We start from the raw sequence: 13986 nt of genomic DNA, 5'->3' as shown, positions 1-13986 counted from the left end.
TCTCTCTCTCTCTCTCTCTCTCTCTCTCTCTCTCTCTCTCTCTCTCTTTAGCAGCCACATGGGCAGGATGGGAACAGAGACTGTGCTGGACTCTGGATGCCTCGGATACTGGGTTAATGGCATAGCTGCTCTGGGTCCGGGCCCTCCTCCTGGGCTTGGTGGGGCAGCTTTGGCCCTGTGGCCCCAGAGGCTGGACTTCTTCTCAGTGAGATGGAACTAAGCCACCTGGTCTTAGATAGGACATTGGGCATGGAGTCCTTTGTTTTCATTCCAATAAATCTTGCCACTATATCTCTAATCTTCCTATGTGTGAATCCCTGAAATGCTTTCCCTCACATACCATGGAAGAACCCTATTTCCTTCGGCAACAGTTCCACCCACAGTTGATGGATCAATCTTAACTTTCAATTTCAATATTCGGCTTTTACTTAGGAAGCTCCTCAGGGCCATGTTTTGATTCAGAATGAGTGGCTTCATCTAAAGGAGACTCAGAGGTCACTGTACGAGGTGCTGCTCCATGGTAGACACTCATCATGGTAGAAATGGCAGAAATGACTCCTGCGGCATTGTCCTAGCAACCATTTTCAGCAGGCAAATTGACCCAGGTTGGATGTGAGGGGAGAGAAAGCTCTCTTTGGAGGTCATGTCATTTAGGTTTTGCACTTGAATAGAACACTTTACGTTAGGGAGTCATAACTGAAGCAGCCATTTTGTGTTTCTTTGTGCTACTCTCAACAATTCCTTTCCTACTGGTTCCAGTTGATTCTGTTTAGATGCAGCAGAATAAGGAGCAGTGGCAGAGTGACCTGCAGTACCATATTTCTGGGCAGGGGCCTCCCAAACTTGGCAAAAGACCTGACCACAGATGTTACTGATGCCTTCCACCTGCTGGGGGCGCCTGGCACTGCTGGGGAGGCCCTCTTCTCCCGGGCAGCCGTAGGAACCCACATATTCTTACTGCTCCATACAGAATCCACATCTGAACTATATTGTAAAGTTTTTCAATTCTATATTATTTATACACTAGAGGCCCAATGCATGAAAATTTGTGCAATCATTTTGTCAGATACATGTATTACAGATATTTTCCACCATTTGCAGACAATCTTATCATGGAATTTCATTAGAATACTTCTTTACTGTTTTGCCCAGGTATATGTCAGTTCTCCTGATTTCTGCCATAAGATATCTTAGTGAGAACTAGATCATTTTGACATATCTCAGAACATGATATAGCTATTATAAAGAATAGACTCATTACATTAATGACATTATGCTAATTGTACCTGGTGAAGAATAAGCAGTAGAGTCTGTAACTTTAGTATGATATTTGTTCACCAACAAGAATATGACCTCATGGGACCAATTTGGCCTAATAGATCCTAAAATTTAAAATGTACAGCAGCATTTTATCATAAACTCAAAAGGAGCATATTGGAGGCTAGGCCTGAGCAATTCCAAAAAGGTACAGTAAACTGCATGAGCAGATGGCTCAAACTCCCATGGTATATTTCTGTACTAATTTTCTCTCTTCACCTGAACCATGTACATAGACTTGGTGCAGGAGAGGGAAAGGGTTCCATATGATCACATAGCGGAGAAGTAAAAAGAAAAGTTTTATCACTGAATGTGAAATGTATGACTGCTAAAAATAGATTCCACATTATAGTCCCATTCAGGGGGCTCCCTTGAAAGACAAGTGGAGTTAAATTAAATCTTTGAGTTAAACAGACATTTGGGTGATATATCTGGCTGTTCATCTAGCAGGAAAGATGAGTATCTAGCAATATAAATCTAAAATGACTCATATTCAGAGATTAACGGGTTCATTGGCTGGTCAAGAACTCAAAAAGAACAAAACTAGAACATTAGTGACAAATAGATTTGGGGGAGAAGTATGCATAGGGATTATTCAGAATGAACACCGATTATTAAATTAATTCCTATGTAAATACCCATAATTTTTGATAACCAGAGTTGAGGAGGAGACTTTCAGTAATCAGGTAGACAGAATGGTATGTGGTGTGAGCATCAGGAAGCCTCTTTCTCCAGACATCCTGATGTTTGATCAATGGACTAATACAGAATGGCCATGCAACTGAAATGAGTCCTATGCATGGGATCAACAAAGTTGTCTTCTACTACCCAAGGATGCCCTGGAACTGAGTGCCCGATGTGTCAAATGCAATAGCCAAATCTGTGTCCCAGTTAAGATACCAATTCTGAGAGGGACAGCAGGCTAGCTTGGTGGCAGATTACATTGTGACTATCACATTGAAGAAGGCAACAGTGGGCTTTAATAAGCTATACTCTTAATCCAATAATGAATTTGACTTCCTGCCCACAGATCTACTGTCATACCATAAGGACTTCATAGTATGTTGTCTTCATCTCCCTTGTATTCAATTTACCATTGCCTCTACACTGATCATTTCTTGGAGAGTCACCTCAGACCATCATAGCCATACCTCTCTTAGGGATTTTGGACAATTATTTAAAATAACTGTTATGACAACTGATTGAATGTAGGCCTGATATTACCTTTCCTCGTGCCCTCATTGTATGCTCCTCACCGCTGGCCTGTGATTTACCAATCGCCACTAAAAAGTGCTAATTTCCTCTGTGTATGCATGCACAACACTGACGTGTGGTAAAGATAGTAACCTTTAAAAGTTTTACTCTTATCTAGCCAAGCACTAGTTTTCTTTGTTTGGTATTTATATACTTACTAGTGGCCCGGTGCACGAAATTCATGCACTGGGGAGGGTATGTTCCTCAGCCTGGCCTGCACCCTCTCCAATCTGGGACCCCTCGAAGGATGTCCTACTGCCATTTTACAGGGATCGGGCCTAAACCGGCAGTCGGACATCCCTCTCGCAATCCAGGACTGCTGGCTCCTAACCACTCACCTGCCTGCCTGCCTGCCTGATTGCCTCTAACCACTCTGCCTACTGGTCTGCTTGCTCCCAAATGCCCCCCCACCAGCCTGATCACCCCAAACTGCCCCCCTGCTGGCCTGCTCGCCCCTACCTTCCCTCCCCACTGGCCTGCTCATCCCCAACTGTCCCCCTGCTGGCCTGCTCACTCCAAACTGCCCCCCCACCCGCTGTCCTGATCACCTCCAACTGACCCCCACTGATGGACAGCTTGCCCCCTACTGGACCCCCTGCTGGTCTGCTTACCCCCAATGGCCCCGCCCCCCACCAGCTTGATCACCCACAACTTCCCTCCCCTCTTGGCCTCTAACTGCCTCTACCTCAGCCCTGCCACCATGGCTTTGTCCAGAAGAATGTCCAGAAGGTCTCCTGGAAGGTCTCCCAGTCTAATTAGCATATTACCCTTTTATTAGTATAGATAGTTCCCAATATGTCATTTTTTGCATGTATTAGATTATAAGATCCTAGAAGGTTGTAGTGTTTCCTAAAATTCAATGTCTCTGCTCCACTGCTTCCCTACCCTGCACCTAGGAGAGCCAGAAGTAAATGGTAAAGACTCCGAAAACCTTGATGATCTATAATAATAAAAATGTAATATGCTAATTAGATCGGACAGCCAGCCGTCCTTCCGGCTGGGAGAGCCGAGGCAAGCCACCGCAACTGTGAGGGCCGAGCCCCTTGCATGAATTTTGTGCATTGGGCCTCTAGTAATATAATAATAATAATAATAACAACAACAACAATACACACTACACTATACCGGTATACCAAGTACTCATCTAAGGAGCTTTACATATATCAAATTGTTTAATCCTCACAATAATCCTATAAAGTATAAATATTATTACTGTTTTACAGCTGAGGAAACAAAGACACAGAGAGGTTAAGTAATTGCCCATGATTGATAACTGATCCAGAGTAATCTTCACATGCAGAGGTATGTGAAGGAAGGCTGTTTTGTAAAAAAAAAAAAAAAAAAAAATACATTGATGACTCAAGGAAAGTAAATCCTAGGACTCACCCTGACTTCAGTGATACAAAATGTTTTCCTGGGTTGTGAAGGAAAAGGAATAAGTAAGAATCACATTTTTTAAAATAAAGATGCAATATGTCATTTTTTAAATTTTTTTTTTTTCTAAATGAATCACAGAAGAGACCTAAAAATAATCTGGTCCCACTCCTACATCCCCGCTCCCATTTTATAGATGAAGTCACTAGAATTGCTTTGATAATCAGCCGTTTCTTATGAAATAAGCATCCTTGTAAATTGGCAACTACCATGCCCTAGGAGACACGGGAGACATGGTATGTTCTGATAGTCACATGCCTCTCTTCTTTCCTTGTCACAAGGAACAGTTTTGGAAATGCACAAATAATGAAGTACTGTACTAACCTGTGTCTGTTTGAAAATCAGTCAAGTATTCCCCACACATAACAGCTAGTACACCTACCTGAACTCTAGGTCTTCATTCTTGAGAAGTGAGTGCGACGGGGCTGCCTGATCCCTTGATGGCTGGCTGAACAGGCTGCATTCTAACACCGAAAGCTGGGCTCTCCCCTCCAGCACTCATCACCTCTCATGTGTGAAGGAAAGACTAGCGTGACTCCAGTCCGTGATGAATGTGGTAAGTTGAAGAATCGAACAAATCGTTTTCCTGTGGCCTATGTGGGAATGTGTACCTGGTGGCTTTTTCTTAGAGAAGGAGAGGGAAACAGCAGCCTGCTCAGGAAACGCTGCCCCGTGAGAGGCCGGCCCTTCAGAGTATCTGCCCTGGTTGCCAAACAGAGGTTTTGCAAATCTGGATTAAAAGTTCTCAAAATAGTAATCTTTTCTTACAGTTTAAAAAAATGAAAGGGGAATTAAGAAAACTTGCAATATACTTCATTGTTTTTACCATCTCACTGGTATTCAAATATGTTTTTTCTCAGCTCAGATGATTTCCATATGGGTGGGAGACTTTAGATGTAATTTTATTAAAGACAATGAGCATCACTTTGAAACAGTAGTTATCTATATGTCATTCTACCTCCAGCAATATACTTGTGTGTGAAGATGTTTTCACTGCCACACACTGGCATTCAGGTGGATTATTGGCTGTCCTGCCCTTGTATCCAATCTGCCTTAATGGAAACGTCTTAATCTTTTGGGCCTTGGGTGTCTTCAGCTCAAAAGAGTCTGCAGGCCAAAGTGGCACATTCTGGGGAGACTTGTTCTGAACCCCTTCATTTTCTATCCTCCAACACTACTGAAAGTGGCTTAAGGCACTACAGATACCGAGGGCAGCCTGCCAGATGAAGCAGAAAAGCTGCAGGAAGCAGACATTGTGGGAGAAAAGTGAGTGCAGATCCCCCGAGGTAGGTGTGCGTTAACGTAACCATGGTTTTTAATCTCCGCAGATACTCTCTCTGTAACTATACATGCCTTGTATAGTATGTTCAAAAGAAACATGATAATGGCTAACAGCTGGACTCTTTCTAGCACTTTCTTATCAAGACTTTCTAGTTTGCAGCTTCCCAGAACAAAGTGTCTCCAATGCTTAAGCCCAGACCCCAAGGGGTCCGGGATTGCAGGCTAGCCTGCGCCTGGGCTCTCTCTCCCTCCGATCGCCATGGCGATCACGGGGAAGCAGGCCAGCTGGCACCCCTGCCCCGGGGGTCTAGGGATGCCGGCTGGGCTGCGCCTGGGCTCTCTCTCCCTCCGATCCACAATGCGATCACCGGCCGCATGCAGCCGCACCCCAGCCTGGGGTTGTTGCCTCGCCTGCCACCAGGCTTTCCAATGGCAATCACCTGCTGGGGGGCGGGCAAAGGTGTCTGGCAGGGCTGCCTTTGCCCGCCCCCTAGTTCTTGCCTGCCGCCTGGGTTTCAGATCCCTTTCGCCTCCCATGATTGTGCCTATGTATGCAAATTAATCGCCATCTTGGTTGGCAGTTAACCGCCATCTTGGTTGGCAGTTAATTTGCATATCGCCCTGATTAGCCAATGGGAAGCATGTTGGAGGTACGGTTAATTACCATGTTTGTCTATTATTAGATAGGATTTCTCATTAGAATATAAAGATAGACAGTATGTTTGTCTTCTTCATTTTTTTCCTAATATACTACACACAAATGACTGGTACATAGAAAGGGTTCAATAAATATTTATTGAAAAGAACGAAGCAAAATACCCACTTTTACTTTGCAGCATACAGAATTTTACTCAGAAATTAACATGCCTATCCATTTCATTCACCAACACATCCTGTGTGGTCAGACTATTTTTGGACTTCCTTTTAGTCTTTGGTACATCGTGCTAGCAGGAATATCCATTCAAGGCTGAAACTATTCTCTATTTTCTTTTACCATTTTCTGGGTAATCACACATGAAAATATTTGAGGAGATGGAGACTGAAGATGGCTACATGAAGCTGAATTTCAAGGATCGCTTCAAATCCCGGCAGAGATCTAAAGGTAGGAATATTGTTATTTCTCACTCAGACTCCAGTTTAAAATTGTATTATTCTCTTAGGAAGACACTTATCTTTGAATAATTTTAAAGTATTAAAATTAACTATATTCTGGGATTTTACAAAATGGTCATATGTTGCCTAAGATAGGTTATTTAGACTCATTTGAGCATCAACAATAAAAAAATAAGCAAAAAACTCCCACAGTACTTTTGTAGCCATGGGGCCATCAAAGTGCTATTAGGATAATGTATAATCTTCTCAGTGTGGTATAATAAGAATACAAAGGTAACTTTCAAGTAAAAGGTCAAAGTTAGCATTTTCATAAAAATTATTCCTCCTACAAAACATAAGATTCTTGAAGGCAAATTCTTGGGTATGATATCTGTATGAAGATGCTTATTATACTCAGAGGTAAAAATCTAGTGCTGAGGGTGGGAGTAACAGAGGTCCTATAGCGTTATACAGCTTTAAAAGACATTTTTGTATACACATATTGTATTTTATTAATCTTCTAAAAAGAGCCATGGGACTGGCAGAATAATCCATTGGGAAGGAGAGAGGGCAAAATAAATGAAAATATTAATCTTTGCTGTTTAGGATTGCTGTATCTGGTCAAGGTTGTTTTGTTTTCAGTTCTGTTACAGGTTTTATAAATGAGTTTAATATGCAACATATTGATTTGGCAATGAGTTTAAAATTTCCCTTCCTGGTAAGCATGGAACCAGCTTACTGCAGATAAATATGCCTAGGATAGGTATTCCCTCATAATGTGCAGAAATATATTTTGAGGGTTTTTAGCTAAGTAGAGGTCTTTCTACTTTTGCCTGAATGAAGAAATATCCACAGGCCAGAAAAAAAAAAGAAAAAGAAAAAGAAACTTACTTGGGATATATTTTGAAATACAGACAATTGAGTAGTAAATTTCAAAAGTTTTACAACATACAGCACATCTTATAACTATGTATTATAGATATAAAGGGATACACTAAGTCCATAGAAATCAATTGAAATGAAGCATCCAGATACATCCAGATTTGAGAAAGAGCACTCTTTTATTATAACTTTTATTATAACCTAGAACAGTGATTCTCAACCTTTTTCACCGCACTCTTTTATTATAGCCTAGAACTGTGATTCTCAACCTTTTTCACCACACTCTTTTATTACAACCTAGAATAGTGATTCTCAACTTTTTCATCTTATGGCACGCATAAACCAATTATTAAAATTCTGCGGCACACCAAAAAATGTTTTTTGTCATTTTTTAATTTGACAATCTAAGGGAAAAGAGGTAAGTCCCCTGACTAGTAAATAGTCAGATATTGCATATTTTAAAAATTCCTGTAGCACTTCGGTTGAAAATCACTGACTTAGAACTATTTGTGAGATGTATGACTATGGTGATGAAATTAAGCACATGTTTATTTATAAGCCAATACATATTGGGGAATAATTACCTGAGTATCAAATTACTTGACTTTCTCTTTGGCCACTAGCAAGGAAAATTGGCTAGAATGCTTCTAGATTGAAAGAATATTCCTATAATCATGTTAAATAATATTCTAAATTCTCTGGAGGCTCCTCATTTATTCCTCTTTAAAGAGACAATTCCTGCCAACTCTGATCCAAAGTAGTACTATGCCAACGTTCTGTATATGCAGCATTGAATAGAGATCTACATTGCTTAGGCTGACGCTGATTCCTGTCTGAAAATTCAAAACCAGGGATATATAATATATCATATGTAAAGGTGAGATAACATGTGACTATTCCCACTACAGTGACTGGACCATAATAGGACTTCAATAATGTTCCTTTCTTTCTTCTCTTTCCTACAGTGAGCCATTAAAATAAATAATACCCATAACATATATACACTTGGCACTGAACAATCCAAAAATGAAATTAAGAAAAAGAGTTCCATTTATAATAGCAATATACATACAGTACACAATCACATATTATATATAATTTCTATTTTTCTATATGTAATATATGAAATATAGAATATGTATTATATATTATTTATACAGTATATACTACATAGTATCCTGTGTAATATAAAGAATGTAAAAGATATAGTTATATTATTTATAATGTTATGCTATATATACAATACAAATTTTATATAGTTATATTATATATATATATAGTAATATGTAATACACATAATACTATACATTATAAATTGTATATATTTATGTAACATATAAGTTAATAAATAATGCTAAGTTATAAAAAATATCACCAAACAATTAACAAAGACAGGAAAATGTGTTTAAAGTGAGTTATCACAAGAGTTCTAAAATTAATGAAAAAACAAATCAATATTGCAGATTTTGCCCTGCATGTACATTATTATGGCATTTTGGTAGTATTTGGATGCATCGGGATCCTTATTTACCTGATAACAGTGATTGGCCTGAACTTTTCAAGTAAGTATGGGGTTTTTATTTATTTCTGCTATTTTAGTAGATAAATTGATCTTTAATTTTTCTTAATATCAAGAACAGCTCCACATTATAGTCCAAAATTGGTAAATTAAACTTTCTAGCCATATGTCATGTTACAAAATTATTTTAAATTTAATAAAAATTAAGAAACACTCAAATATAATATAAGCATTTATTCTGCATCTATAAAAAAAAACTTCCAGTGAAAAGTTGACTTATTATGTGCTTATTTGTATTACTTTGAAAAACAATAATTTAAATGTATTAATGTGCTAGTTAAAACAAGGGGGGACTATTTGAAAACCCTTTTAGGTGGACTTCTGCATCTCCCCTCACCCTTAAGTGGTATTCAATATGTGTATTACGTGTTCAATCTTTAAAAAAACAACAACAGACCAATGCATAGATGCATGGTTTCTACAGTTTTCTAAATAATGCAACTGAGAAGCTGAAGACACTTGATATAATAAAATGGGAGTTTCTGGAATAAGAAGAAATAACAAAAAATAATATACAAAAAAAGTAGGTATGAGGTTTAAGAATAGCCTCATCAATCTTGAAAAGGAAAAACACAAGTTGGAGGTATCACAATATGTAATATCAAACTATACTACAAGGCAAATATAATTAAAACAGCCTGATACTAGCATAAGAACAGGCATATAGATCAATGGAACAGAACAGAGAGCCCAAAAATAAACCCACGCCTTATGGTCAATTAATTTTTAACAAAGGTGGCAAGAGCATACATAGGAGTCAAGAAAGTCTCTTCAATAAATGGTGTTTGGAAAATTGGGCAGAAAGGTGCAAAAAATGAAACTAGACCATCAAATTACACCATACACAATAATAAATTAAAAATGGACAAAAAACTTAAATGTAAGCTGTGAAACCATAAAAAATTCTAGAAATTACACAGGCAGTAAATCTCAGACATCTCTCTTAGCAATATTGTTACCAATACATCTCCTAGGGCAAAGGAAACAAAGGGAAAAATAAACAAGTTTGACTAAAAAGCTTCACCACCACAAAAGAAACCATCAACAAAATGAAAAGGAACCCACTGTATGAAAGAACATATTTGCCAGTGATATATCTGATAAGGGATTAATTTCCAAAATATACAAAGAATTTATACAACTTAACACCAGGAACTTTTCAAGTGAGTATGGATTATATTTTCAAATAATCCAATTAAAAAATGAGCAAAGATCCTGAATAGACACTTCTTCAAAGAGGACACACAGATGGCCAACAGACATGAAAAATTGCTCAATGTCACTAATCAGTAGAAAGATGTAAATTAAATCCACAATGAGATACAACCTCAAACCTGCCAGAATAGCTATCATTAATATATCAACAAACAACAAGTACTGGCCAGGATGTGGAGAAAAGGAAACCTGGGTGGAGGTGGGCAAAGGGGAGGGGGGCATCTATAATAGTGTCAACAATTAAAAAAAGGAATGAATGCAATATTTAGAATTGTGATTAGCACTCAAAGGAATAAAAAATAGATATGATTAAAAAATGGCTAATTCTGGGGAAGGAGAGGAGTAGAAGCCTAGTATAAGATAAGGACTTTCAGTTTTTATTTGCATGTCTTTTATCTTATGTTAGTATTTTTATTCTCATATGCCTAAATTACTATTTATTAAATGTTACTCATATTTTTTTCTTGGCACTGAGTACAGATAAAAAAATGGATTTCTCACAGAATGTAAACATCAGCAGCCTAGCAGGTAATGTTTGTTTGTTGTTTGGTTGGTTTCGTCTGTAATGTGCTTCTCTATGTTTGAATCAAGAAATTTCAACCAACTGGTCATATAAATTTAGGCAAATTAAATATCAAGTTTTTTTAAAACTTTCAAATGGTCATATGATAACTATGTCATAGAATATCTAGTATAGTTTAAACCAGCTGTGATGGTTAATTTTGTGTGTCAACCTGACCTGGCCATGCATGATATCCAATATCTGGTCTAACACTAGTCCAGATGTTGCTGTGAAAGCACTTTTTAGAAATACTAGCATTTAAATCAGTAGATTTTAGTAAAACAGATTACCCATCCTTTGCTAAATGAAACCTAAATGTTATGTCTTCAGGGTGGCCGAAATTATGACTGGTTAATTCAACATTTTTATACCTTACAATGTGGTCACCCTGTTAATTCTAGTAATCATCTGTCACCTTGAAAACCTATCACAATATTTTTTATTAAATTTCCTTTCCCCTTTTCACCCATCTACCCACCCCCTTCCTTTTGGTAACCATCCCTTTGGTCTGTTTCTATGAGTCTAGTTTTGTTTTATTTTGATTTTAGATTCTACATATAAATGAAACCATACAATATTGGTCTTTCTCTGCCTGACTTATTTAACTTAGCATAATATCCTCTGTATCTGTTCATGTTGTCACAAATGGCAAGATTTCATTCTCTATAATTACTGCATAATATTCCTTTGTATATATACACCACATATAAAGGCTTTGTTTTTGAAGTGGAAATACAATTGAACATTAAGAGATAAGTTAATTTAGAGCAGTGGTTGCCAATATGGGGCACATGCCCCACAGGGGGGTAATTTAATTCTTAAGGGGGGCAATTTGAGAATGAGTTATTAACAAAGAAATTTTTGCATTTCTTATGGTTCTAGGAGCCTCATATACAGTATATAAATATATATTGTGACATATTTATGCATTTCAGTTCTCTATTGTGTTTTGAAACTTTATTTGCTATTTTTTCATATCACTTCGTATTATTTTTTAATAATTTCTTAGTGATTTCTTCTTCAGTACTTCAACTGTCCTTTTGTTCTTTTATTTTTCTCTTTCATGGATGCCATGTTCTTTTGAAGCTTTTTTAGACCAAGTTAAAGGCCTTTTAGACTTCCTCCATGTGAATAGGAGTTCACTTTTGAATAATAAGAATGATATGTCACAGGGCTGAGGGGGGATCAAAATTTTAGAGATGCTTAGGTGATGCATGGCCAAAAATAGGTTAGGAACCACTGATTTAGATTATGCAAATGAAGGGAAAACTATTGAAGGCTAAGGGAACAGTATAAAGGAAAAACACAGGAGGATATATGTGTTCAATGCAATGGAGTAAGAAATGGTGGTGGTGAGTAATCTCAGAGAAATTAAGTGCCAGTTGTAAAGAAAACCTTGAGAGAAAGGAATTAGGATCAAATAATAGATGGGCTTAAACAACAGGCTTTTACTTTTTCAATTAATAATAAACAATCAAAATATTATACATTTGTTTCTTCTAACTATAGAGGTCAGACTTTACAAGCTTTGCTCTTCCCAAACCCTGTCACCCAAAACCCTGCCCCCAGTACTGGAAAGACACAAATGACTGAATGAATCTCATTTTTATTCTACTAATAGAGCTGCCTTTTAATCAAAAAAGTGAATTGGTAATGGTCTATTTTCCAGTCAATCACATTAGATACTATTCATACTTTCTCTATTAACTGTAGACTTTACTTAACTTTTTCTTCATACATTTTCTTTCAGGAAATAATTATATATGCCCAAATGACTGGCTGCTGAATGAAGGGAAGTGTTACAAGTTTTCAAATTTTTCTAAAACTTGGAATGAGAGTCAGCATGATTGTTCAAAGCTCCAGGCACATTTGCCCGTGATTCACAATTTGAAAGAGCTGGTGAGGAGGCAGAAACAGGGTCTAAGTGCCCAAGGAAAAATTCTAGGTGCAATTCTAAAAAGTGTGGGTGGTTTATGGTCATTGGTTTGAACATCCATGAGCCCTAATATAATTACTATGGTTTATGATTTAAAAACCGCTATTATTTATGAAAGAAATGATTATTTTCTTTATCAAGTACCTTACTCTGGCACATTACCGTACTCTATAGAAGGCATTGACATGTTTTTGAATAAATGAATGAATGAATATACTGTTTTGTCTCTAGAAATTCATACAGAAGAGTTTAAAACCTGGATTTCCTAGTTGGATTGGATTATACATTATATCCCCAGGAAAGCAATGGATGTGGATAAATGAACACCCACTTGTGGAACTAAAAAAGTAAGTAGTGATTTGAAGCAAAGGGATTGTGTAATGATGCTGTTTTCCTTGAGTTTCAAGATTTTTCTTTCTTCCTTCTTACCTGCCTTTTTTAAAAATTATTTTTCTCTCCTTTCTTCTTTCTGTCTCCTCCTTTTTTGGGGGGAGAGGGAGAGATAGGAATTAAATAATGTTGAGAAATATGGTAGAGTTAGAAATGCTTCTTGAATTGATATATGAAAGTGTAAATTTAAAATTCTGCCCTTAGAAAATTCTTCCAAACTTGTTAATATCAATTTGTTCATCTGTATGAAAAGAGGAACAAAGCTTTCCTCACCATGTTCTTGTGTGAACAACATAAGGTAACACATGGAAGAGTGCATTAACATCCTTAAGTGTCATATACATTCACCGGTTCTCCTCTGCGCACTCATTTTCTTTGCACATTACACTATTAGAGCACCTGAGACCTGGCAGGTTGCAGCAAAGCCATGGAGTCAGAGTGATTTCAGTCTGGATATTTATATATACTTCTATTCTCCATCGTCTTTCATGAATATAAAACTAAGGCACCCAGTACTATTCACTTTTTTTGGACTTATTTTGATTGTAATCTTTGAAAATATTAGTAAAAGATATGTAGGCTCATTTTACTTGAAAACTGACATATTGTTAGGGTAACACATCTTCTTTTAAAGCTTTAATTTAATTATTTAACAAAAATGATGTGCAGATGGTTATAATGGTGTTTGGTTTTTATATTTTAAACAAGAATCAGTAACTAAAAAACATAGTTAAGAAAATAGCTTTCTCCAAAAATATTCTAACTACACATTTTCTGAGTCCTGTTACACTATGGAAGTTAAAAAAGGAAGTTAACATTATCAAAACAGTTTTACTTAACTTTAAAAAGTCATTCTTTTTTTTTCTATGTTACTGCTTTGTAACTCCCATTAATGTATTACGTCTTTACCAAAACTTCCATTGTAACATCCAATTACCTTTTTTAAAAATATATTTTATTGATTTTTTTACAGAGGAAGGGAGAGGGATAGAGAGTTTGAAACATCGATGAGAGAGAAACATCGATCAGCTGCCTCCTGCACAC

At 37.1% G+C, this 13986-nt stretch overlaps 2 protein-coding genes and 1 pseudogene across 2 annotated transcripts in view; 1 reads left to right on the top strand and 2 right to left on the bottom strand.

Annotated features, from left to right (window-relative positions):
* Positions 1–13986, bottom strand: part of CLEC2B (C-type lectin domain family 2, member B) — a 50641-nt gene that overhangs the window by 20520 nt on the left and 16135 nt on the right. The window lies entirely within an intron of this gene.
* LOC102253593 lies at positions 304–950 on the bottom strand (annotated as a pseudogene).
* KLRF2 (killer cell lectin-like receptor subfamily F, member 2) overlaps positions 6069–13986 on the top strand; it is a 10903-nt gene continuing 2985 nt past the window's right edge. Inside the window, exons 1-5 of the mRNA XM_005871346.2 lie at positions 6069–6388; positions 8724–8822; positions 10535–10582; positions 12367–12515; positions 12784–12899. Of these exons, the coding sequence (XP_005871408.2) occupies positions 6301–6388; positions 8724–8822; positions 10535–10582; positions 12367–12515; positions 12784–12899 (500 nt within the window). The 5' untranslated portion in view covers positions 6069–6300. The remainder of the gene's footprint in view (positions 6389–8723; positions 8823–10534; positions 10583–12366; positions 12516–12783; positions 12900–13986) is intronic.

The sequence above is a fragment of the Myotis brandtii genome, unplaced genomic scaffold (genome assembly GCF_000412655.1).
Source record: "Myotis brandtii unplaced genomic scaffold, ASM41265v1 scaffold337, whole genome shotgun sequence".
Taxonomy (NCBI): Eukaryota; Metazoa; Chordata; class Mammalia; order Chiroptera; family Vespertilionidae; genus Myotis; species Myotis brandtii.
Note: the sequence above shows the minus strand (reverse complement) of the source record. Positions and strands in the feature narration are given on the sequence as shown.